The following is a 27844-nucleotide window of genomic DNA, read 5'->3' as shown; positions in this document are numbered from 1 at the left end:
AATGTGTTAACACTGTTACCTTGACATTACTTTCAGTGATTGCCTTTGAAGTATTCAGGGCTGTATTTTTTTTTTTTAATTTTTCCCTCTGAGAATGTATGTGTATATCAACTTCATTTTAACCATTTATTTCACTTTACAGCAAGAGTGAGGAATAGATGCTAAGCATTCATTTTAAGTCCTAAAGTTATTTGTAGCAGATGAACACACTCTTGGTGCTGTTTGCCCTCTCTTGGGCTAATACCTCATTCAGAGATGACACACATGGCAGGGATATTAAAGCACTAACTAAAGATCTGGAAAAAAATGTCCTATAGTTAATAATGTGAATAACGCTTTTCTTAAAACGTGCACCTGGCTACCAGGGAGGCAATGTTCTTTCATGGTTATTATTGTCACACGGTTATGTTCACATGCTCTGTTTAGAGCTGTGTAATTAGCAGAGCCTTTAAAATGAAATCGCCAGAATGTTCTTCCAAGCTATTCTTCCTTTCACTCAGCATCATTCAGAAGGCTTCTGTGCCTTTTCTGCCTGTTGTGCTGCTATTGAGTCCTCTGCCCACCTGCCAACTTTCTTATTATTAGACCTCTCCGAAGAATCTAGCAATGGGTTGTCTTTCTCTCCACATCCAACTCCCTTTTCCTGAGGATCCACTGGGTAAGAAACCCAACCCCCAGTGGTGCCCTTTCTCACTGCTCTTCCCCTTATCCATTGTGTGATTTGAAAAGCCCCATTTGACTGTACCCATTGTTACTGAGCCTGACTCTCACTGTCAAGATCACACAAGTCTGGCTTCAATAATCATGTCTTTGCGTACAATGATAATCACAAACAATGTTATGAGTTACTGACTTCAGGTAAACGTCAGAGGCCCCTGGCAGTTGCAGCGATTCCAACATGGAGTGGAAGCAGCTTGGTTTCTGAAGGCTCATGTCTTACTCTAGGTTCCCTGGCCTCATTGCTTCTTTTATCTCTTGTTCATATGTTCTCTGACATATGTAAGTCACTCATTTGTGATTATTGGACTTGCCTGTAGTTTCACAATTCTGTGGTACAAACTATCTGCAGCCTTCAAAAAAAAAATATCAACATACTTTATCTTTTCTGGAGAACAGAAGAGGGATGTTTTATATTGCAAGTCCCAGAAAATGGCAACTTAGGCAAATTGTTGGGCAAACTGCTTAGTTTAGTTTAATTAATTACATATAAGGTCATTATTAAGTACCTATCATGCACTAGTATCGGCTTGACAGTATAGGGTGGAGGCAGGTGTATGAAATATGTTCTAAGTGGATACAATATGTTCAGCATAATTAGTGAGCAGTTATGGCATGGTACATGTTGGAGAATGTTTGTTGAACGCTGTGAGTCATGATTTGGGCCCCAGCTGAGTGATAAGCATCTTATGAAACAGAGGAAAATTAAAGACATTCCAAGTAGGGAGTATTTGTATCTATCACTCCTTGAAGTTAAGAATAAGAATGAGTTGGGGGCTTAAGAGATGGCTCAGTGGTGAAGAGCAATGGCTGCTCTTCTAAAGGACCTGTGTTCAATTCCCAGGACTTCCATGGCTTCTTATAACTGTCTGTAGCTCCAGTTTCAGGAGACCCAGTGCCCTTTTCTGGCTGCTGTAGGTATCAGGCATGCACATGGTGGACATACACACATACAGGCAAAACACTTATACAGATTAAATAAAATAACTTAACTGAAGAGTTGGTGTGAACATACAATTAAAAAGAGTAATGAGATGGGTGGTGGCGGCACATATTTTTAATCTCAGCACTCGGGAGGCAGAGCCAGGCCAATCTTTGTGAGTTTGAGGCCAGCCTGGTCGACAGAGCGAGATCCAGGAAAGGCACAAAGCTACACAGAGAAACCCTGTCTCAAAACAAAACAAACAAACAAACAAAAAAAGAGTAATGATAAGAATGGCCATTTGAGGCAATGCCAAGGAACAAGCTTACCTAGAGATTACATATAAACAAGATTAATGTGGGGTTATGAGTGAGAAAGTCAACTTAATCAATTGACATCACCCTCATGAACCTTCCAGTCTTGTTCAATACATTTGGCTAAAAGATTTTGAGTGAACTAGATAATTACAACTAATTTCAAATGGTTTTAAAATTGATTTATCATAATCTCATTTCAGCTTAAATGTATATATATATATATATATATTATATAATCACTAAACTACATACAAATATAAAGTCATCATGTTATATATATCAGCAAAAACTTATTGTGAAATGAAAAGGAACAATTATATTGTTGGATTTACACAATAAAAACAATCCATACTACAGGGAGACTTGTGGTCCCGTTGACAGAAGCAGGTATTTGAGGAAAGACATGTACCCTGGTGTTGGTGTGAAGCTTTTGCAAGACCACAGGCCCCAAGTTTAACTTTGGAAGTCTGGATCCTAAAAGTAAGAACAAATAGGAGTCTTTAAGAATTTATGTAGAATTGGATTACAGGCAGAAAGAGTTGATGATGGTTTTGCAGTCAGCCTCCCCAAGAGATGTCTTCAGAGAACTGGCTTAAAAAATGAAATAGAGGGAAAGACTGGAGGTGAAAGGGCGTGGGGTTGACTGGATAAGGGGCAGGGAGAGACAATCATGTAGTGTTGAAGGTGCAGGAGAGCTATGGCATGGCATGCAAAGGGAAGGATCTTTTCTTGGCCAAGATGGTCAATAGGTGGAGGAGAGAACATAATTATCCCTTTGAGTGTTCAGGAGGGAGACTGTTGGTAACAGTTGTCAGGACTCTTGATTTTGTTTGTAGAAGTTGCAGATGAAAGACTTAAAGGCAAGGCATGTGGCTGGAATCAGACACAGAGGAGGTGTTCTAGGTCCCAGGTCCAAAGAACTGGGCCTTGCTGATTAGAGATAGGCGATGAGGTAGACACTGTACTTGCAAACCAGGAGGTGGAGTTTTCTTTCTTATCTTCATAGACATGGCCAGATATGTTTTTAGAAAACTACAAATTTGAAGTTCATATAAAATATTTAAAGAGCTAAATGATTTAGAGGCACTTTAATCATATTTGGGTGACATTATTTTTCAATTTTTAATTTTGTGTGTTATTAATGAATGATGCTTGAATCAAATACTTGCAAAATTATGCATTACTTTTTGTAACTGGAGTTTTGCACACTTGTGCATTTTTCCTCACTGCTTTGTCAACCACATGTGTACAAGTATCAGAAAAAAGTTCGATTTTACTTTTCTTTAGTCTGATTTGTTTTTTATGTATAGAACATATATGTTTATAAAAAAATGTACCCAGCTTAGAAAGGCTATATTAACTTCACCCAACCTAGAAAGGTTAGAGTAACTTTTAAAAAATCTTTCAAAATAATAGTGAAAGGCTCTTTTATTATGTGAGCAAACCTCCTTCCATTAGTCTCTCTTTGCATAGACACACAAAGAATTTATGCTAATGAGACCATGCAATAAATGTGGTTTTACATTTTTTGCATCTAAAATATTATAGAAATATTCATATCAACAAATACAGAAATTTAGCATCTTTTCTCAATCATAGGTATTGTGTGAATATACCAAAGTTGGTTTCAGCTAACTTCTATTGCTGGGCATTTAGACTTTTCCCAAATTTCCTGTTTTAAACTATGCTGCAGAGAGCATTGCTAAGATACATTTTTGTGCACTTGTCTAGTTGATGGTTGTAGTGTTTGCTTGATTTCTGTTGCTGTGATAAAACTCTAGGACCAGAAGCAACAGAGGGAGGGAAGGGTTCATTTCAGCCTACAGCTGATAGTTGATCATGAAGGGAAGGAAGTCAGGTCAGAAACTCAAGCAGGAACATGGTGGCAGGAACTGAAACAGAGGCCATGGAGGAATGCTGCTCATTAGCTTGCTTTCTGTGGCTTTACTCAGCCAGCTTTCTTTTAGAACCCAGGACCACGTGCCCAGGGCTGATGCTGCTGATAGCCTGATAGTGATCTGGACCCTCCCACATCAGTGTTCCATAGACTAGCCCTCAGGAAATTTGGTGGAGACATTGTCTCAATTGCGGTTCTCTCTTCCCAGATGACTCCAGCTTGTGTCCTGTTGACACAAACAAACAAACAAACAAACAAGCAAGTACTCTAACCAGTACAATAGTTTCTGGATAATTACTTGGAAGCAGGGATCATGAATGAAGGGCTATGTGTATTTTGTATTGTGATACGTATTTACATATTGACAAAAGTGATGAAAAATATTTGTCTACCCATATCCATATTCAAACCCAGGAAGTTCTTTTCTGTGTTGTCATCTTAATTTATGCTCACTTTCCATGCTTATAAAATAAGGAAGCTGAAATCTGTCAGCACTTCTTAAACCTTTTAAGGTCTTAGGACTAATTCCAGAATTGGGGTGGTTGTTGTACATGTGTGCATGTATGTGACAGCTGTGTAGCTTGGTCTTCTCGTGGAACCCCTAACAGTGGAAGCAGGAGCTGTCTCTGACTCTTTTGCTGGCTTTTGGGAACCTATTCCTCATACTGGATGGCCTGGAACAGTGTGGGCATGTCCATATATGTGTAGAGGCCTGTAATCAATATTGGGTATCTTCCTTGATTGCTCTCTCTCTCTTACTGTTTAAATTACATTTTTATTTCTTTTGTGTGTCTATGTGAGTGGGTACACTTGTGCCACAGCATTTGTATGGAGATCAGAGGAAAACTTACAGGAATGGAATCTACTTCTCTTACTCATGTGGGGACTGATCTCAGCTCATCAGGCTTGGCAGCACATGCTTTACCTGCTGAGTCATCTCAATGGCTCCAGCTACCATATTTTTTTTTTTTTAACATTCTGACTGTTTTCCCTTCCCTCCTCTCCTCTCCTCCCACTCCTTCCCCCAGCCCCTCTCTGTCCCCACCTCCCAATCCACTCTTCCTCTGGTTTCTGTTCAAGAAAGAGCAAGTCTCCCATGGATATCAACAAAACATGGCATATCGAAATGTAAGCACCTTCCCATGCATTAAGGCTGGGCCAGGCCGCCCAGTATGAGGAATAGGTTCCCAAAAGTCAGCAAAAGCATCAGAGACAGCTCCTGCTTCCACTGTTAGGAGTTCCACAAGAAGATCAAGCTACACAGCTTTCACATACATGTGGAAGGCCTAGGTCAGTCCTATGCAGGCTCCCTGGTTGTCTGTTAAGTCTCTGTGAGTCCCTATGAGCACAGAATAGCAGGTTCTGGGGGGTTTTCTTGACGTGTCTCTGACCCCTCTGGCTCCTACAATCCTTTCTCCCCCTCTTCTGCAGGATTCCCCCAAGCTCCACCTAATGTTAGGCTATGGGTCTCTGCATCTGTTTCCATCAGTTGCTGGATGAAGCCTCTCTGATGATAATTGGTGTAGGAGCCAATCACTGAGTATAGTGGAATATTGTTAGGCATCATTACATTGACCTCTTTTATTTTTTTTCTCCAGTCATGTTTGGTTCTATCCTAGGTCTCTGGGTCATCCAGCCTGTGGGTCTTGGTATTCTAGGCAATGTCAAGGGTGGGCTTACTCTCCTGGCCTAGAATATTTTGGAAGTTTGCAGATTCTTTGCAGGAAAATCATAAACTTTTATGACTTTCTGAGTTCAGCTAAGGAGTGTCTAAATGAGTTATTTTAAAGTTGCTGTTTTCTATACTAGCTTGCACACATATCATATCCTCATATGCATATAAAATTTACATGTATGTTTGGAAAAACTTGATCTCCTTAACGCAGAAACTTGTCCCGTGTGAAATCCTGTGATAGTGCATAGTTATTAAAATGAAGGATTTCTATGTGTTTCAGGTTTCTCAATGGCGAGCCCATCAGGAAGAGCTAGCAAGACTGGAAATGGAAATTTCAGTCAGAAGAAGAGAAAGGGAAGAGGAGAAATTAAAACTATGGAAAAAGAAGGAATTGCTACAAAGAGAAGAGGCGAAGATAAAGGTATAAAACCTCCTGTTTCCCTGGATGTGGGAGTGGGTCCTTAATTGCTTGATTGGGCTTTGGTTCTCTTTGGTGTTTGACACAGAACTCTCCCAGGCTGTTCTGGGAACATTTGTGAGGAACGAGCAAAGTCTTGCTTTTTATATGAGTGTCACAGATTTGCTAGCATGGAAGAGAACCTGTCTTGTTGCCTTGCAGACAAGGTATCTGCGACTTAGTTCATTCTATATTGGGGGGAGAAGGCAAAATTTGTGGTTATTCTTATTCTTAAGTCTTGCACTAAGGAGGGACATTTTAAAGCTTCTAGTGTACTGGGAGAGCATTTTGGTTTATGGTAATGTGGCAAATGATAGTTTGAGATGTACTTGCTGGCAGAATACATTGTATCAGGGACAGTGTACAATTCATGCAATGTCAAAAGGCCCTTACAGACTTCACTTCCTGACTTATTATTTGTTAGATTTTTTTCAGTTATATAAATTTACCATTCTTCTTTGGAGCAAATTCTTCTTTCTAAATCTTAAAAAAACTCACCAAACTCTCATGCACACTAAAGTGTGCTGCTGCTCTACAGAAGATAGAAAGGCTGGAGGGTTGGTTTTATTATTTTATTACAGAATTTAGACATTTTACCTGTTGCTACAATAAAAATTCCAGAATTTGCAGTAAAGATATTTAGTAGAAAACGTTATCAGCATTATCAAGCAACATCTTATGGAACTGCTGACTCTGAAAACCATTCTCAGAAAGTGGTTACCTCATGACCAGTGCAATGGAAGGAAATCGATTCTCTGGCAAACCTCCTGCAGTCTTGTATACGAGGGCCCAGAAAGTTCACCTGGATTGACTTGATCGGCATGATGTGAAAAATGATTTTTTTTTTTAAAAAAGCTGCTTATAATGCTAAGAACAACTGATTGACTCATGGCCACTGGTGGACTACCTTTTGTTCTTGCAACCATGGTTAAGTCTGGGAAGCCCTTGTTGAGGAGCGTTTCTTTCAAAGTTCAGTATTGGGGGAGGAAGGAGAACTATGGACTTTCAGTCTCTAAGCCAGCTTGGCTGGATTGCTGACTCGTCACTTGTCATTGATCTTGACTTGTGCCATGCCTTTTCACCCGAAAGCTGAGTGAAGTGGAAAGTAGCACATGTCCAAAGCGACACCCTAAAGGTTCTGTGGCCACTTGACAAAATCAGCCGCAAGGGGTCACTCTTCACAGCTTTTATGTGTTTTAATTAAAAATTGAATTCTATTTATTCTTGTAAAAAAGTAAATTGGGTGGTTTTATCAGGCCCACAAGAAGGGTGATTTTTAAAAGGAATAACTGCACAAACATCAATAATTACTTGATATTGACCATGTTTCAGATGATGGTAGTGAACTGTGTATCTTTGTGGGGCAACTAACTTACCGATTATTTGCTATCATGAAAGTCCAGTATTTGATGTCTATATCCCTAGTTTTGTCTTCTATCAAGGGTGCTTTCATAGCATGTCTTAGCTTCAAGTATGACCACAGAAAGCATTGTTATATATCTAAGCATTTGTTACATGTAGTAGCCCCTTCAGTGTCATGAAAAGGGCCTTAAGTAAACTGCCATTTTTTCTAAAGGTTTATAAAGACCAAGACAAATAAAATAAGTCAATCATTGATCATGGGAGGGAGCACACTGAATTGTGGAAGTTAGATTCAGGTTGGGCAGTTGGCATGGATACTCAGGAGAGGATGGCAGGAAAGTATTCACTGTTTTCTTTGCAGTCACGACATAAAATCCCTAGAAGGGACAGAAATGAGTTTTAGAAGGTGAGAAAGAAAGACTTTCTGAGTTTTCAGGAAGGGACGACACTTAGCTTCAGAAATACCTAAGCAAGTGAACAAACAAACACAGAAAGGGTAATGGAATGATTGACAGCTGTGGTGGTCAAGATGATGGCAGGACTAGTAAAGCAAGAAGGAACAATGGAAATGCAGGAGACCTTCTGTGACATTAATTGCAACACCCTTCCCACGTTTTAGAGTGCAAACTCTAAGCTATACCTAGGAGCATGAAGGAAGTAGATGCTGAAAAGAAGTCAAGATGTCCATATGCCTAGTGCATTTGGGGCTCCAGCTGCACTCCATTAAGCTGCCTGCAGGGGCTTACTTAGTGTCTTGCATGATAATGAGGAACATGTAGACAATGTAAGAACAAGATCTTGTGGCAACCTTGCTGTGTTTTTGATGCTCTGAGATTTGATTTTAACCCCTAGAAATTGAGTAAGACCTGCGGGCGGTGGTGGCACATGCCTTTAATCCCAGCACTCAGGAGGCAGAGGCAGGTGGATCTCTGGGTTCGAGGCCAGCCTGAAAGAAAGAAAGAAAGAAATTGAATAGGACCAAGGTATCTGGTTTATTTCGCTTATTCTCTTCTTACAATAATTTTTTTTTCATTTAGGGAATACTTTTAAAATACAGAGATTAATATATTAGTACCCATCATGTAGCAGTGAGAATTTTAATATGCTTTACATTATTTCACATTTTCAGAAAGAGCAGGCCGAGTATCACAAAGCTGAAGTCCTTTCCTGAGGCCTTAGTCAGCACCTTCCTCACTTGTTTCTGTCATCCCAGAATAACGGTATAGCCGTTAAAACATTTTAACATGTAGGCTATGATTTAATTTTCTTTTTGCGAGCACTACCGTTCGGCAACACTCCTTTTTCCCACCCCAGCTTGTGTTTTAAACCAGTCCTGTGTTCACAGTGTGGAGTAGAGCTGGTTGCTTTTTTAATTGATGTTTAGTATTCCGTAGTAGACACAACTGCCGATTTCTCCATTTTCCCTAGCGGATTTCAGTTCAGCCTGCAAAGATTCATTTGTTTTGTCTGCTGTGCAGCTGTAGTAGCCAGGCCAACATCCTTTGGCCTAACCAGAACTTTCTCCAGGTGCTTCTAGGAGTGAAATGGTTATGTGGTAGGATCAATATATTTCCATTCCATATGATTTCTAAACTTTATATGGTTATTATAATTGCTTTTTTTTTAAATTCTGCCGATCTGATAAATGTGAAAAGCACCTCATTAGTGTTTTAATTTGTATTTCCATGGTTGCTTCTGAGACTGAATATCTTCTTATGTTTACTGGGAATTTTTTTCTTTTATAGATTTTTTTTTTTTTTTTTTTTTTTTTTTTGCTTTTTTTAAAGAAGATTTATTTAGCCAGGCGGTGGTGGCGGCGCATGCCTTTAATCCCAGCACTGGGGAGGCAGAGCCAGGCCCAGGCGGATCTCTGAGAGTTTGAGGCCAGCCTGGGCTACCAAGTGAGTTCCAGGAAAGGCGCAAAGCTACACAGAGAAATCTTGTCTCGAAAAAACAAAAACAAAACAAACAAACAAACAAAAAGATGTATTTATTATGTATACAGTGTTCTGCCTGCATGTGTCCTTGCAGGCAGGAAGAGGGCACCAGATTTCATTACAGATGGTTGTGAGCCACCATGTGGTTGCTGGGAATTGAACTCAGGACCTCTGGAAGAACAGCCAGTGCTCTTAACCTCTGAACCATCTCTCCAGCCCCTTATAGACTTCTTATTTGTACTTTTAATCTATTTTTCTATTTGTTTATTTATTACTCTATAGCTGGGGCTTATAATTACAGGATGCCACATCTAAATCAGCTATTGGAGTTACAGGTACTTTTTTCCTCTGGTCATTTGCCTTTTAATATTGCCTGAAGTTTCTACAGTTTCACAGACATTTTAAACGCCACAGAAGGAAGGCGTTTACGTTTTCTTTGTGAATTGCACCTTCCTTTCTGAACTGAGATCCAGTAATGACACCACCTCTGAAGACAGCTCTTAGTTTTGCTTCTGCTGAGGGCCATGTACATTTTACTGGCTCAGAACCAGCTTCTGTGTTATGGTCTGGACCCGGGACACCATGCTGTGAGCCTGTGTGAATGCCAACACTAGCTTAGCATTCTGCAGTGACCCCTTTGATCCTCTGGTGCCCAGGCATAAGTAGTCCTAGAGCCACATCATGGTGTGATAATCCCTGCTCGGTGTCTGCTCAAGTTCTTTGTCTTGGTCCCAGCTCCTAGCAAGGTGAAAGGCCAGTTGTGAGCTACTCAGTCCCTTGTTAGGGTCTGGTCTTCCTCTGACTTCAGCTGCATCTCCTTGGTCTGACTTAGGAGTCTATCTTTCTGTTTAATCCTGGGGCAGTGCCTGTGTGTATATGCCTCTCGCTCTCTCTCTCTCTCTCTCTCTCTCTCTCTCTCTCTCTCTCTCTCTCTCTCTCTGTGTGTGTGTGTGTGTGTGTGTGTGTGTGTCTGTGTCTGTGCGTGTGTCTGTGTCTGTGTCTGTGTCTCTGTGTGTGGTGTATGTGTGATTTTGTTCAGCATTTCTACATATTTAAGGTTGGAGAGTGCCTTTATCAAGAGTTATTGAAAGTTCTGGTTACCTTTATTAATTGCAAACTTACATTCTCTTTGTCTTAACTATTTTCTATACTAGAAGCAAATTTTGTTTTTCCAGAGCATCATAGCAACTTGGCAGATAATCTGCTACAGGTGATAATCCTACAGACAGTGTCCTCGGACTGAGACATGCTGCTCCCCTAGGCAGTTTACCTCCATTCTCCCACTGCAATTTTACCCCTGACTCTCCTTACTCATAAAGAAGCAGCAGAGGAGCCGGAGAAGCTCTGCCGTGCGGAAGACCTCACTGGAGGATGTCTGGACAAGATGCCCTCTTCTTCCCTGCAGTTTATCTTTCATGGCTCATATGCTAAGAGAAGGTTTCAGCTTGTGTCTAGTGCTAAAATTTACTCTTATAGGTGCCCAGCACCTTAGATTACTTTTTCCCCTGGTTTAAAACTGCATTTGGATAGAATATTCATACTTTTCATGGTTTCATCTAAAGATTCAAGGAAACTGTTGATTAGCTGAGACTAGCTAAATTGTTAGCTGGTAGGTAATTTTCACAATTTGAATGAACATAGAACTATTGTAAAAAACGAAATTGTGCTTGATGGGCCTTAAACTAACTGATATGTAGTGTTGTTCTCTGTACCACCCTTTTGCTGTGTGTGACTCTTAGGATGGTGTGAAAATATCATAAAAATAGGATTTTAGGAGGTTCATTGTTATGGGATGCCAAGTCTAGGATTCAATGGACTCCAAGGCAAAGTAGTTCCAGCCTTTCTCCCAGGATGGAGATTGTGATCAAGGCTCATATACTAGAGACACAATGTTAATACCAAAGGTGGGAGGAGAAAGACCCCTGACCCAAATCATCATGGCCAAATTAACTAAAACAAGCAATTAATTAAAACCAGATTGTAGGTGGAAGTTTCTCTCTTGCCTGCCTGTTCCCAAATACCCAGCAACTGCTTCCCAAATAATTGAATCAGAGGCTTAATATTACTTATAGATGCATGACCCATAGCTTAGGCTTATTATTAACTAGATCTTACATTTAAATTAACTAGTAATTCTTATCTATGCTTAGCCACATGGCTTGGTAACTTTTCTCAGTTGGACATTCTCATCTTGTTTCCTCTTCATCTAGCTGGTGATTCCTGACTCCACCCTTCCTCTTCCCAGAATTCTCCTAGTCTGGTCACACTGTCTATACTTCCTGCCTGGCTACTGGCCAATCAGTGTTTTATTAAATCAATTTGAGTGACAAATCTTTACAGTGTACAAGAGAATACACAAAGACATAATTGCAAGGTGGGCATGACAAGGTAGTCATAGCAACAGGCAGTCACAAGAAGGAAGTCATCTAACATTTTGAAACAAAGATAGGATTACAAGATGGTTATAAACAATTTTTAAACAAAGACATAATTGCCATTCCTGGAACAGGCAGTCCAAAACAATTTATAGTTAAGGTTACACCTGGGTATGCATAGCCCAGTCCTTGAGAAACAGAGGTTTAATCATAAACAAGAATTAACCTAGTTTGTCTTTACTATAAGATGACTTTTAAGCCTAAGGTGGAGGCAGGCTGGTTCTTCAATATGTCTTCCTTGGTGTAGTGTTTTATAGTTCTCTGAAAACTTTTAGCCAATTCCTAATACAGCACTGTAAGCAACTGATTGGGAGGCATGACTAGGGAAATCAGCATGCCACCAGTGGGTATTTAATATTCAGTCTTATCTCAAAGATATTTTAGGGAGGGATCTGCCATTTTGTGAATTCTTGGGTTCATGTGACATTAATTCAGTAAATGCCCCAAATCGCAGCTTCAGTGGGATATTAGCACTTGAATGTTCTGGCAAAGACCCAGAATTACTTGCACCCTGCAGATAACCCCTGGGGAGGAGACAGTGTGAAACCAAAGGGCATAGGCTATCTAGCACTGACAGTGAAAATGGAGTGCAGGTTAGACGGCTGGGACAATTGTTTCACTCAGAAGATTCCAGAAGCTGCATTCTCCTGAGATAAGTTATAGTTCATGTCAAAGCTGTTCTCCCAGTATGGGAATTTGTGGGTTCATATGAAAGAAAAATTTCATAAAAATGTTGAAGTCTCTTTTGAGGTACTATATAACTTGATAGTGTACTATCAAGTTTTTAGATACTGATCTAAAAAGCTGTGGGAGGAAAAGAAGAGGTGGACACAGAGTATTGATAAAACCTAAGATCTTTAAATGTAAACCCAGCTTCTTTAGGACCATTAAGATTTAGAGGAGCCAGCAAGTACATCCGACCAAGCTGACTTGAAAGATGTCCCCAGAGATTCCCTTCCTACCTACTCTATGCCCTTCCTCACCAGAAGTGGATGTAACATGGAATTTCTTCCTAAGCTTAGCTTAGATCAGACAGCACAGGTGACTGTAAAACAAAGACATTATCAGAATGACCCAATCACAGGAGCCCTTTAGAGAAGAGGCTGGCAGGTTGCCTAGGGTGGCAAGAGGTTTGAAGGACAAGAAGGACACAACCTGCCACTGATGACCAAAAGGCCGAGGGGGCCATCAGGCCGGGAATGTGGGGAGCCTTGCAGAACTGAGCCAGCGAAGCAATGCAAAGCTCCAAGTCACTGTCCTGTGACCATAAGGAACTTAATTCTGTCAAAACCAAGAATGAGGTTGGAAGCAATTTTTTCTCCAGATGAGAATTCTGTTTTGACCAAACCCTGGATTTCAGAATTATAACTTCAAAAGCAGAGCTCCACTGTGTGGGACTTCTGAATTACAGAATTCTGAGCTAATAAAAGAGTCTTGTTTTACACTGCCAAATCTGTTGTAATATTTATATAGTAATTAAACAAAACAAAACACTAAAGCGGGTTTGGTATCTGGAATAGCAAGCACGTAGAAGTGGATTTGGTGGATTTGGAATTGGAAGTGGGGAAAAGCCAGAAGAATTTCAAGGATATCATTTTGAGATTGATTAATATAAAAAGACTAGATTACCTTCGACAAACTGCTAGTATAAATATCAGATGTTACTGACATGGCTGATGAGAACTCTAGGAAAAGTGGTGAGCGGTATGGGGAACAGGAGAAAGGCTGGTTACCATTAGAAGATCCTAGAGCTTGGGGAGTCTTAAGCTGCATGGAGAAGAAATTCCAGAGTAATGAGCTCCATAGATCTGAGAATTTTTCAAGACATTGAAGGTGCTGCCTGGATTCTTTTTGCTGCTTATAGTTAAATGGAGAAGATAAGTTTGAAGAACTGTTCAACAAAAAAGATGCAGAGTTGATGGTTAGGAAAACTCTCAACCAGTAAAGTGACTCCATCCTGATGGACAGGGTAGACAGTGGACTAGATTTACAATTATATAATCCCTTACTGAAGCCTTCAAAAGAACAAAAGGTCAGCATTTAAAAGACCTCCCCTTGGATCTTTCAAAGCTAGAAAGATTTGGGAGTTTAAGGGTGAAGTCTCTCAGCCACCTCCACAGACCAAAACAGTGAGAGGATTATTTAAGAAGATTGTGGGAATCTTTATCATGGGAATCTATGAAAGACACATAGGGTCTTGAGATGATGTCTAAACTAGGGCAGCATGAAAAGGGGTACCACATGCCCAGAATCCTACTGGGGAAAAGCAGGATGACAAAGTGTCTCAGCTGGCACTGTCACCCTGTGCTACCATTCATAATAAAGGAGTGGGGATGACTCAGAGTATGGAATCCTGAGCATGGAGGACTGAATTAAACAGTGTAGGTATTAGAGGCTAAGGTTGGCACCTACAGGTACATGGCATTCCAGATACTTCCTTCATGGCTCAGACTTCATCCAGGATCGGGAGAGATTAAGATTCCTTGTATCTCCCTGTATGGGGACAGGCTGGAAAGGGGAGTGCAGACAGGAAATGGAAAGTGCTTCCTGAAGACAAGTGGCATTTTGAGACTAAGCTGTACTCATATCTTCATTTTGACCTTGAACTTTTTTGGGCAGTGGGGAATGAGTTCTAGCTACCAAGGACTAGAAGATGAGCATTCCCTAACAAGACTTAGTATTAATTTGATATCCCAAGGCAGGCCCATGACTCTGAACTAGAATTTAACTAAGGATGGAGAACAGTCCAAAGACACTTTTGTTTTCATCATATATCAGCTATAACTCTATGGTACATTGGCCATGTCATTGAGAAAGGAACCTGAACACATACCCATTCAAAGATACTGAAGTAGATCTAAAGAGATTCAGTTCCAAATGAAGATAGAGATGAGCCATTGTGGAAAGAGAAATCAACAAACAGCAAACTGGGTAGCAAATGTGAAGGGCCCCAAACTCAATGAGCTTATTGGAAGCGGGGCAAGGCTCCAAGTACATTGAGTGCATAGGTTTTTTTGTTTTGTTTTGTTTTTCCTTGTTCAGATCTGGCCAAAGTTCAGAGGTGTCACTTGCTAATCGTGTGACCGTGGAGAAAATTGTTTTTATCTCCTGAGTTTCAGTGTTTGTGTTTATTTGTATAATACTGAAAAAGTTGAGACAAAACCTAGGAAGCAGCTAACACACTACTGTACCCCAGAAAGAGTTCTATAAGTAATACAATAATTACTGATATTAATATTGTTGTAGTGGACTGGTCAAGTGGAAGGTAGCTAGAAACACACCATGGATCAAATCTGGACATTTCAAATAGAAATCAGCTAATAATAACTAGAGGCAATAGTATTAAGCCAGATTCAGAAACCAGAGTCATGGGTACAGTACGTGTTATCTTTTCCTGCTTGTTCTTAGCTAGTGAGAGAATGCCTCAAAGGGGTATTACGTGATCAACATTGGTGGCTGTGTAACTGGTTTTTAGTACCAGGAAGATGAAACATTCTGATGAGAACATAGAGCATGCAGCTAACTGTAGTGATTCACTCTAAACCACAGGACCATTGATTCACTAGTTCATCCCCTGGGTCTGGGTGGCCATAAACTGCAAACTACAGACTCATTAGCACACAGTTCAAAAAGATAAGATGTACACTGTTTCTCATAAGCTTTATGACTTGCTGACTTTATTGTAAATTATACATCTACTGGGTTCTGTTTTGAAATCTCAAGGTCTTCTTTAAGGAAGTACTGTGTCTCACATTAGGGCCTTTACTTTTCCTTGAGCATGGACACCGCTGCTTTCCCTCAGGTGGGAGTGTGGTGGGCTGCCTTTGCCTTCTCTCTACCTATCTGCCTCATATATAGGGAAGTGATGTGGGCTCCTGGTAAGATAGAGCGACAGTGAGAGGGGAGAAGCCCAACAGTCCAGATGGGTTGATTCTCTAGCCACTTACTTATCGTGTGCCCAGTGCTGTGGATATCACTCTGTATAAATAAAATGCTGATTGGCCAGTAGCTAGGCAGGAAGTATAGGCAGGACAAGAAAGAAGAGAATTCTGGGAAGTGGAAGGCGGAGGGACAGACACCACCAGCTGCCACCATGAGAAGCAACATGTAAAGACACTGGTAAGCCACAAGCCATGTGGCAAAGTATAGACTAACAGAAATGTTTTAATTTAAGATAGAAGAAGTAGATAACAAGAAGCCTGTGACGGCTATACAGTTTGTAAGCAATATAAGTTTTTGTGTGTTTTCTTGGTTGGGTCTGAGCGACTGTGGGACTGGCGGGTAAGAGAGATTTGTCCTGACTGGGCCAGGCAGGAAAACTCCAACTACAGCCCAGTACCTTTCAATGTGGTATATCTTACATCCCAGTTATTCAGTTTGCAAATTCCCTGCTATTGTAAGAGGACACTCCACTATAAGTTATCCCTCTTCTGGTAGTTTTTAAAAGGCTGTGTTTACCTGCCCTGCCACACAGATAGTATACAATTCTTGCTATGTCAATAGAAGCCCTTAGTAGTAATACAGGGAGATTTGAGTTTCAAAGTTTATCAGGATAATAAAAGTGTTAATCGAGAAAAACAAAAACTACAAAATAGGGTGAATTATATTGAGCTTGAAATTAGTTAACTTGAATATGACTACACACAATGAATTAAATAGCTTCATATATATATATATATATACATACACACTATATATATATATTGTATATGCTCATATTGATAGACACAAAATATCTATATATATGTATTTCTAATGTAACTTTAAGAGTAACTCCTGCCCCCTGCAAGGAGCACCAATGATTCCCTTAGCTCACGGCAGTTGGGAGATGCCTTTGTTCTCATCAACGCCTACATTGCCTCCTCTTTCATTTCTTGGCCTTGTAGCATCATGCCATGGCTATCTGTCCCCACTCTGGCCCCTGCTGGTCTGATTGCTTCCTGGTGTGAATGCCTCCATGGTAGCAGCATCATTAGTTTAGCTGTGGTTGATCAAAGTTCAGGTCTTGAAATAAACTTTTTGCCCTGGCTGACTGCAGCAGGGCTCCACAGCTCTCTTCCTAATGATCTTCCTCTTTCAGTTTAGGCCCTTAATTGCTAGCACATGCATCTGTGCACCACAGGAACTGTGGGGTACGGAACTGTCCTCTGCGATTTCCTTCAGATTCCTGCGACTGAGTGCCTCTCATCCCCATGAAGTGCTCTGATGTTGGGAAAGGAGGGTAAAGACGATTACAAGGCTTTAGGGAGTGGGAAAAAGAACCTTTGGAAATCATAGTGGTGCTTGGAAAACAGACCTTCAGAGATGGTATCTGCCCAGTCTGGCCAAGATCCTCTGTTTCCTCTGGGTCCTTTCCCATTCTGGCTGACACTCTCCCCCAACCTGTGTAACACAGAGAACAAGGCTACTTTTGAGGAGGGAAAGAAAGATATCTAACTGGGTTGCAGTTACAATAAAATGATATAGAATGAAAATACTGTCAATTTATGTAATATTTCACTTGTACCAGCTGAGACATCCACACAGAAGCACTATGGTGACACTTAGCAATATGGTGACTTTCAGATGATGAAAATTGGCATTCAGCACCTTTCATGTTTGCAGAAAACAGATACCACAGTGAGAGCTTAGCCATGACCTTTGGGGACCTTGGAAACATGTCTTAGATTCCCTCCAAACACAAAACTTGACCTCACTCTCATGAGAGATTCTTTGCAAATGAACCATCTGCGTGAAAGCTAAGTCCCAGTGGAGCTGAGGAGCTGAGGAGCTGAGGAGCAGCCTCTAGAGCTATTCCCATTGGCTGTCTCTGGTCCTCTCAGCTGATAACTTGTAGGTATGGAGTTTTGCAGGGTTTTTTTTGGGGGGGTGTTTTATTTTATTTATTATTCTTTTTAAAAAATAGTTTTGTTTGTGTGTATGTGTACATGAGAGAGGGGAAGAGAGAGAAAGAGATAGAGAGATAGAGACAGACTGAGAGACTGAAAGAGAGAAAGAGAATGAGAAAGAGAAAGAGAGAAAGAGAGAGAGAATGAATGTCACCTAGGTGTGGGTGCCCATGAAGGCCTGAAGAGAGGAGCAGATCCCCTAGACCTAGAGTTAAAGTGTTTGTGAGCTGCCTAGCATGGGTGCTGGGAACTGAACCGAGACCTTCTGCAAGAACAGTATGTATGCTTAACCATGGAGCCACCTTTCCAGGCCCTTCCTTATGATTCTTTTTAATTTTAGAATCTGATGAAGTCAGCCGAATATGAGAGTTAAAGAAATGTAATGGATAAATTGTCATTTCACAATGATTAGATAAGGAGAAGATAGTAAATATTTTATGCAGAAAGAACTCAAAATGAAACTGGGATTCCAACTTTCTCTTATGAAAATTTAATACCAGTCCTCTAGATAGTATTTTATGGGTAGAAAGTTAATGTTGAGCAGGACATTTAATTAACTGAAAGAAAGAAATCAAGAATCATCTTATATAAAAATGCTCCCAATGTTCTTTGATTTGTTATTAAAATTTAGAAATGAACCTAAGTAAGCGTATTAAGTGAACCGATTCTGCCCTGTTTACACGAGACTGAGTAAGTTGAAAACAGTTCTCAGTATAACGTTCACAAGTGACAGGAACTGTAGGATGACGACTTCCCAGGGATGGCCAACAGTAAGCCATCTTGGTTGTTCTCAACTGTCTATAAAATGGAAACTTCAGGGTTTCAGAGAAGGTTCACTGTGTAATGGTGCTTGTTATTCAACACGAGGACCCAAACTGGAGTCTCCGACTTACACACAAAAAGCCGAGCATGGCTGTGGGCACCTGTAACCCCAGCAGAGGTTTGCAGCAGATGCCATAGGTCTGGTTATCAGCAGTGGGGAGGGGGGGAGGCAACTGATGTGGGTGCTGAAGATCAAACTTAAGCAACAAGCTGTCGTAACCACTGGGCAATATCTACAGCCCTGCAGCTTTTCTCTAAGAGGAATATGATGGGACCTTCATATATATGTGTGTGCTGTGTATGTGTGTGTATAAATATATATACATACACACACACACACACACACACACACACACACATATATATATATATTTTTTATTTCCTGAGACAGGATTCTCTACGTAGCCCTGGCTGTCCTGGAACTCACTCTGTAGACCAGGCTTGCCTCAAAATCACAGAGATCTTCCTGCCTTTGCCTCCTGATTAAATTTAATTGTTGGGATTAAAGCCATGCACCATCACTGCCCAGCAAGGGACCTTACTATCTTTTGTGATGATATAATTTTAAGAAAAAGTCATATAAAAAAAAAAAAAAGCCTAGGATGACCAAGGGCCAGACTTATTTGTTTTTTTTTTTTTTTTTTTTTTTTTGCATAAGCTTTCCCAGTTGGCAGCTTTACAAAGAGAAATGTAAGAATTAACTCCAGGTGCCCTGTTTGGCTATATTTTCTGCTGAGTCTTGATTTTTCATAATGATCTGATATAATTAGTGACCATTTGTACGCTGTTTGCAGTGTTCAGTGAGTACCTGTGTTCATTTTAATCTTCTTAACAACTCTGACGGACAGACGGATAGCCATGTAATCCTCACTTAGTAACTGACCATAGAAGTCATAATGTCCCCAAAGTCACAGGGCTGTGAAGCAGTATGACTAGGATTTGGCCCTAAATGGGTTGGTCCTGGTTTATTCCTTTTTTTGGTTTTGTTTTGTTTTGTTTTGTTTTTTGAGACAGGGTTTCTCTGTGTAGTTTTGCGCCTTTCCTGCAACTCACTCTGTAGACCAGGCTGGCCTCAAACTCACAGAGATCCGCCTGCCTCTGCCTCCCTAGTGCTGGGATTAAAGGCGTGCGCTGCTGCCACTGCCGCCACCACCACCAGGTCCCTGGTTTATTCTTTAAATGCTGCTGTACTGTTTATGCTGTCCTTAGTATGATTGGTACTTGTCATTAATTTCAAGATGAATCCATTTTGAGAAACCTCAGTTTCCTGAACCCTCAATAACTTGGAGTTATCTTTTCCCAGTCCTCCTACGCTTGTTCACATAATGTTTAGCAGATAAGAAATGGGTAATATGAAAACTCCTTAGTAGTACCAATTGGCTTTTATGTTTTTAAAGTGCCCAAAACTGATAATGTCTGTTTCCATATTCTTAATAGTTATGATTTCTCTGAGTTAATGAGGACCTGTAATTAAATGCTCCATAAGAAATCAGATAATCAGCCAGGTAGTGGTGGCACATGCCTTTAATCCTAGCACTCGGGAAGCAGAGGCAGGAGGACCTCTGTGAGTTTAAGGCCAGCCGGGTCTACAAAGTGAACTCTAGGACAGCCAGGGCTATACAGAGAAACCCTGTCTTGAAAAACCAAAAAAGAACAAAAAGAGAAGAATGATAACATTATGTTGCAAGCTGATTTTAAAAACTCACAGTTTTCATTTCCTCTTTGTTATCATGTTTTGAGGGGGTTAAGTAAGATGAAGGAAGTTGCCATAGATGCATTCTTCTTTTTAACATACTGACATTATTTTCACAAGAGAGTTTCCACAGGTTTCTAAGATCAAGTCTACCAACCCATCAGAGACCATACCCATGACCCTGATACTCCTTTCTTCATAATGCTGAAGAATCCAAGGCCAGTCCTGTGATCTGTGCATTGAATCTTATCACCTTTCCTACTCAAGATTGCCCAATCTTTTTCCCACCATCCCCATCTTCCAGCTCTTTTCTAAATTCATGCCATAATATCTTCCATCTAACAAATTCTCTTTCTTGGTCCCATCGCTCTTTAGAAAGTATCATCATTACACATCCTGAACTCAGTGTCCACCTTTCCCCTTTCAATTCTTCTTAAATTTTGTCTTAATTTAATTTTATCTTAATTTATCAACACATAAAAACACATATTTATAGTAGATCGTGTGATATTTTGCTATGTTTGTGCAGTGTATGGTGCTTAAAATCAGAGTAAATGTGTCTATGTCCTGTAACAGTTATCTTTTTCATGGTGAAGCATTTAACATTCTTTCCTCAAGCCTTTTAAAAATACACAATACATGGGTATTGTCTGCAGTCAGACCTACTTCGTGACAGTAGATGAGAGTTTCTTAAGCTTCTCTAGCTACGGTTTAGCACTCCCTGCTTACCTTTTCCCTGTCCTGTGCGCCCCCAGCCTGCAGAAGCCACTGCAGCTTCTGTGAGGTCAGCATTTCCCCTTCCACATGGGGGAAATCTTGTGCTGCTTTACTTCCTGTGCTGGCTTGTTTCACTTAATGATGACCTAGAGTACCACGATTGGCAAGAGTTCATCTCTCGTAATTTGTGTTCTTATTTCTCAACTGCTCATGAGTAGATGGGCACTTGATTGCTTCCATTTCTTCACTGATGTAAATAAGTGCTTCAGTAAATATGGAAACACAGTATGTCTCATTATATTACCTTAATTTTCTTTGGTGATATCCCCGGTATTAGGATTGATGGACTATGGTGGTTCTTTGTTAATTTTTAAAAGACCCTCCATACTGTCTTCCAAGATTTGCCTTCTCATCAAGTGTGCATGTGTTTGCTTTTCTATAATCCTCTCCAGCACTTGTTAACTTTTTCCTGTTTCACAGTAACCATTCCAACAGGAGTGAGGTGGTGTGCAGGGTTATTGTGATTGTATTTCTCTGATGATTAGTGATGTGGAACACTTTTTTCTCCACTCCTGTGCTCTTGAACCTTTGCACCCTTCAACTTCAGCAACTCTGCACTTGGCAAGCTTCTGCTTGACCTCCTTGTTCCACTGACTGATCCCAGTGGTCAATTCTTAGCTCTCATCTTCCTGGAACTGTTATGACAGAACTGGTCAGAGCCTCGTCATTGGAAAACGATTTGATTTACTTCCAGGAAGCCAGTCCACCACAGTGGGACTTTCTTCTCAGTCAGCTTGGGTGGGTTTTCCTCATTCTTCGATTTCCTAAACTTTGGATTGTGTTGAGGGATTGGTCATCTAAGTAGATCTGGTAGATCTCAACTAACTTAATATAACATCACATCATTTATATGCTAAGTAGTACCGCTAATAGTCCTTTTGAGGTCTACGCTTACATACCCAACTCTCTCAAATCTAAATGCCAAAGCTGTGGTACTGCATTCCCTAATGTCATATTTCCTTCCTGTTCTCAATGCAGATGGAATCTGCTCTCCCAATGTTCCATCCAACAGTCTTGGAGTCACTGTTGATTCATATTTTCCCTTCATACATTTACCTTCTGACATGGATAGAAGCTCTGTCTTTAAAATCAAATAGAAGCTTTATGTCAGCTCCCTGGTCTCCCAGTTAGCTCTTCTTCCTATCTCAATGTTCCACCCCCATGTTCTTTTATTCAAAGCAGCCATGCTAATCTTTGTAAAACTCACTTTCAGATTATATCACTCCTCTGCCAAAAACTGCACGAATGGAGTCCTCATCCATGAGAAATAAAAGTTCACCATCCTCAAAGGCCCTGCCTGGTCTTCTTCCCTGCACTTACCCAGTGTGGATTGGATCTCATCTCCTACCCTTTCCCACCTGCTTCTGTTCCAGATGCACCTATGTGCTTCCTCCTCCATGAGCATACCTCCTCCTTAGCATCTGTCTCCCAGCCGTATGACTGGTGTTTCCCTGTGCCTAGAACTCTCCTCCTCCTCCAAGATGTCTGCACAACCCACTTCTCAGTTCAGTGAAGGACCCAAACAAACTTCATGCTAGTGAAAACATCCTTGGTGACCCCCTTTCTCGTTGTCATCTATCATACTGTCCTAGTTTTTTTCTCAGTTTTTATCACCCCTGCCGTGTGTGTGTGTGTGTGTGTGTGTGTGTGTGTGTGTGTGTGTGTGAGACTAACTTCACTTTTTTTTCTAGAATTCACACTCATAAGAAATGGGAATTTGTTGTTTATTTCATTTCTTTATTTCCAGTGCATAGTACCAGGAACTCACAGACTATTGGTTGAGTGAGTATGTTTGCTGCATATGCCACATACAACCACTTAGCTGTACACAGCATATGCCTTGATGTTCAAGGGGAGAGGAAGCCATGACAGTCCCAGGAGCCCTATATGTTGGATGACCTTGAGTGCATTATGCAGCCTGTGTGGGATTCTGCCCTCTCAGTTGTAAAGTGAAGTGTTTGGATTAAATGTTCACAAAAATCACCTGAGCTCTAAGAAGTCATGATTGAATGACTCTGAGGCCTGATTACTTTTTACTCTCCCTAACACTTCATGTCTTGAAATACAACATCCTTAGTATATAAACTCCTTTCCTAATGAATAGTGAAAAGAGAGAAATTAAACAAGATTATGGGCCACTTCATTTCAGCAATGTCAACACATGACATGCTCATTATGTAATATCGCCCATCCTGAAAACAGACTTTTCTCCTAAAGAAGCCATGACAGTTATTTTTAAATCCACCTGGCATTTCAATTAAGAGTGAGATAACTAATGTGTTTACCCCAGAATACTTTCTTGGCTCATCCTATTATGTGGACATAGGATACATCACAACAGAAAGCAGTTTATTACCAATTTGTGTGGGAAGCTCTGCTATGAAGGAGTGGCCAAAGTGAGCGCCGCCTAAAACGTTACTACTGCATCCATGTAGGTATCAACTACTTCTAAATACTTAGAGTCAAAGAAATTAATCTCTCCACCCTTCATTCAGTGGCTCTTGGGTTTTTCTGTATATCTTTCTTGGCCTCTGGCTTCTGGATGCATTCAGTAAAAGTGCAAGATGGGAGGCTGGAATGAAGCAGGATGGTGATCCCCGCCCCCACCCTTTTGCCCTGTTGGGTTGTGCTTGACTATCATTCTTTCTACCAAAGGTCTCTGCTCCATCTGCTGCCCCTCCCACAATGTTGTCTCTGGTCTACAGGTGGAGAAGCAGCTCAGTGCTGCTCAGCTCCTCACTGCCCGGATTTCAACTCTCTTTTTCCCCTTCAACTTTCCTTTTAGCACATTTTTTTTTTTTACCATTTTTCCTGATTTTTTGGTGCCATGTGTTTATTTGTAAGAGTCATTGTGTTGAGAAATCAGTTAAGAGAATAAGAGTCAATAAATTAAAAGGATAGGAATATAGTTATGTCAGCAAACTAAAAGTAAAGAGAGATTTTGTAATTGGACTCAGTTTAAAAAAAAAAAAGAGCATTTAGTTCCCATTTGCTACTAATGGGCGTCATACCAGTATATCAGGAGCTGGACCATATATTGAAAGGAAAAATGACCTATCCTATAGGCAGCATTTTTAATAGAAGTTTTGTATGAGGCCTTTATAAAGCCTAAATTAAATCATGATTCCATGAAACATCTCTAAAGAACATGAACATGATGCCATATGCAAGCTGGCAGAAAGGGATAGTGTTATACAAATATAGACAAGATTAATCCTCTATACACTATCCTATGATTCGGCTTGATACAAGAAGATCAGAACTTCAGGAAAGAATAATAGCCATGCTCCTTGGATGCACTTCCTAAAAATGTGCTTTCTTTGCCTACATTTAAAAAGCAAACTTTTGTAATAACAAAGTATTTTATGTCTGTTTTGAAAATACAGACAAGCATACAAAATACTATGAAAAACACCCCAAACCTGAATCACTTCCAAAAGAAAGTTTTTAATAGTAATGGCTTTAAACATTTCTTCATACACAAATGTATGTTTTTTAAACATTATTTCTCCTTACTTGTCAGTATTTGTATTTGTGTATTTCCCCTTTTTCCAATGTAGGATTTTTACTGCTTATGTGGTGTTTCATCAAATAGTTCATTTGATAATCTAACAATTTGGGATATTTCTCTTGTGGCCATTCTTTTCATTCTTTTAAGACTGTAATGAGCAGGCTGGTGGGGGGGGGCATCACCATCCTGCTTCATTCTAGGCTCCCATCTTGCACTTTTACTGAATGCAGCCAGAGGCCAGAGGCCAAGGAAGACACTACATATAATCTGTCAATTTCCATACTTGTTGCACTTTGAAAGCTTATTTCTTAGTAATTAAAGTCTTGTTATTAAAAATGTAATTATTTGTGTGCATGTGTACACATATGCACACAGGTATGTATTCCATAGCACATGTGTACAGCTCACATGCATTCTGTGGCACATGTGTGGAAGTCAGATGACAGCTTATGGGAACTGGTCCTCTCCTTAAATCGTGTGACGCTCAGAGCATCGGGTAGCAATGGCTCTTGTCTACTGAGCCGTCTTGCTGGCCCGTTCCCTTATTCGCAGTCTTATCCTATCATTCAGGAGAAAATGTATGCTAGTTTATTCTCTAACTAGCCAGGGATGAACTTGTTTATCAGTTTGTAACTCAATGTCTGAAATAGTCAAGTTTAGGGCAAGGGAACGTATCAGAAATATGAGCAATTTGAATTCTGGCCAGAAAGATATCCATGAAGTTCAAATAACCAGGTAGTATAGTCGTAAAATTGACTTCCTCTTCTGTACACTGGAGATCTGGCTTTGATTTCCTGCTCTTGTAGAGAGCTTTGCACAATGAAGGCCTTGAGAATTAGTCACTGGAACTCCTTAAAATTTAAATTCAGTTTTAGTAAGGTGTATATGTATATTTTGTGTATGGGCATGAACATGGGTGAACACAGGTGCCTGGCAAGTCAGTCCAGAAGAGGATGTCAGATGCCCTGGCACCAGCATTGAAGTGGTCACGAGCCATGGGCTGAATGCTGGCAAGTAAGCCAGGACCCTGTGTTGAGAGCCACAAGCACTCTTCACTGCTGGGCCTTCCATCTCTCCAGCCTGAGGCTAGTCTTTTCAATTCGGAAATTGATGTCAGTTGGGTAGATTCACACTTACGTTCAAGCACGAAACACAGGAGAGATGACATTGACTGAAAGATTTTGAGAGTAAGAGTAGCTAAGAGTTCACCTCTGGCATCAAGTAGCTTGATTTGGCTCTCCTGAGCAATTTGACCCAGGCATGCATAGTCTTGGGATGAAATACCATGCCCCGTGACATTACAAATCAGTTTAGTGACTGGTACGTTGCACTATTATTGTCTATTCAGGTACATTGGGATTTATATGAGCAAAACCCAGAACAGTATTTTATTCAATGCCTCCTGTCTGCATAATATTTCATTGCATCAATTCAGCAGATGAGTTGTTGTGGAATGTTACTTTAAGTATATAAAGATGTGTTACATTTGTTTATGCTGCAGAATATTGCTTTAACTGTGTGGAGGCATGTTGCATTTGTTTATGCTACATTTGTTATGTAAGGATGTGTTACATATTTGTGCTGCATTTGTTTAATTATGTAAATATGTGTTGCATTTATTTCACCTTGCCTGCCTAAGGCACCTGAATGGTCTAATAAAAAGTTGAACGGCCAATAGCTAGGCAAGAGAGGGATAAGCAAGGCTGGTGGGCAGAGAGAATAAGGAGGAGGGGAAATCTAGGCTCGAGAGAAGAAGGAAAGAAAGAAGGAGAGAGATATGGAGATGCCTGGGGCCACAAGCCAGCCAGACATGAGAAGCAATGGAAGTGGGACAGAAAGAAAGAAAGAAAGAAAGAGAGAGAGAGAGAGAGAGAGAGAGAGAGAGAGAGAGAGAGAGAGAGAAAGGTAAAAAGCCCCATGGCAAAACGTAGATGAAGAGAAATAGGTTAAGATGTAAGAGCTAGTGGGACAAGCATATGCTAAGGCCAGGTATTCATAACTAATAAGAAGTCTCAGTGTCATGATTTGGGAGCTGGTTTGTGGCCCAAAAGAAAAAGAAAGCCTGGTACAATGAGTTTTTATTTCCCTCCTGAATGATGACACTGGATACAAAAAATGCCACTGTATAAGAAATGTCTCTTGCCTTTCAGGAGGTCATAAAATTATGTGCCAAAGCAGAGGTGGTTGTACTATTATGTTTGCTAAATTAACAGGAAAAATAAAGTAAAAATGAATATGTTTATTATGACGTCTAGTCGTGTTTTTATATATGATACTGCTACATTTTTCTATGGGGCTGCATTTTTCAGACCAAAAGGAGAAAGGCTGGCTGTAAGTTGAAAGGAGCTATCTAAATAAATTAGAAACCAGAAGATGAAATCACAGTTTGCTTTGTCTTAATGCTTTGTTGGGAGAGAGACTGGATACTTTAACCTTTGTGTATCGTACTGTCTGTGTGTCTAGTTAAGTGTATGACCTCCTGCTGCAAAGTTATTAAAGTTCTGGCGATAATAACTTGGGAACACTGTACAGAAGTCTGTTTGTTCAAAGATTCAATATCACACAGATAGCTTGAAATTAGAGGCCAACCCTTTTCCTATGATAATGCTTTTGTTCTGAGCTTCTGCTTTCTATCTGTAAGTAAGAAAGCCTTATTTCATGGTGAATTTAATGGCTGGTTGACACTCGTCTAAGTTTTTTAAGGGAAAACTCTGATGTATGCTTAGAGCATAAACACCATGCTTTCTAGTCGGCTTCTTAATAAGGAACAAATTGTTTTGAAGATGGCTAAAGTGAGATAGGATATAAAAATGCTCTAAATGCTCTGGAAAAAATAGTATTACATTTTGGTACATAAATCTATGCAGAGACTATTTTCCTTGGTTTGTTCACGCTTTCGCTGGTATAAGTCTACTAAAATGATGGAGATGTGGGACTGTGAATCCGCATCTTGCATCCAGGTCAAATCAGCATCCAAAACAGGAGAGCAGGACAATGAGAGCTTGTTTTATTTTGCTAGAAACTTCACGTCTAAGTAAGAACTTGACATTCAATTTATCACTTATATCAACTGTCTAAATAGCCATCACCGTAATGTCTTAAAAATTACACAAGAAGTCTAAAACTCAGTGCATTTAGGATCTGTGTCTCAACAAATATCTCAAAGGTCTAGTTAAACGTCCTTAGCCAGGATTTTAATTTGAAGCTCACAGAGCCAATAATTCCCCACCCACACTTTCTGCTCCTATTAATTGATGAGATGTGAATGGAACTTTCCTTGGGGAAGTACATAGTTCAGACTTCACCATCTTACAAATAAAACTGCTGGCCCAATTCCCATCCACAACTGTTATTCTTGGGCCAGAGACCAGGAGAAATGTCCACTCATCTAACTGTGACCATCTAAACTCTAGTATATGTCAGACATGATATCA

General features: G+C 40.3%; 1 protein-coding gene across 1 annotated transcript in view; it reads left to right on the top strand.

Annotated features, from left to right (window-relative positions):
- The window catches only part of Ccdc148 (coiled-coil domain containing 148), a 188046-nt gene that overhangs the window by 81109 nt on the left and 79093 nt on the right, over positions 1–27844 (top strand). The window contains exon 10 of the mRNA XM_036184725.1: positions 5809–5949. Coding sequence (XP_036040618.1) covers positions 5809–5949 — 141 coding nt within the window. The remainder of the gene's footprint in view (positions 1–5808; positions 5950–27844) is intronic.

The sequence above is a fragment of the Onychomys torridus genome, chromosome 4, assembly GCF_903995425.1.
Source record: "Onychomys torridus chromosome 4, mOncTor1.1, whole genome shotgun sequence".
NCBI classification, from domain to species: Eukaryota; Metazoa; Chordata; class Mammalia; order Rodentia; family Cricetidae; genus Onychomys; species Onychomys torridus.
This window is presented reverse-complemented; position numbering and strand designations above follow the sequence as displayed.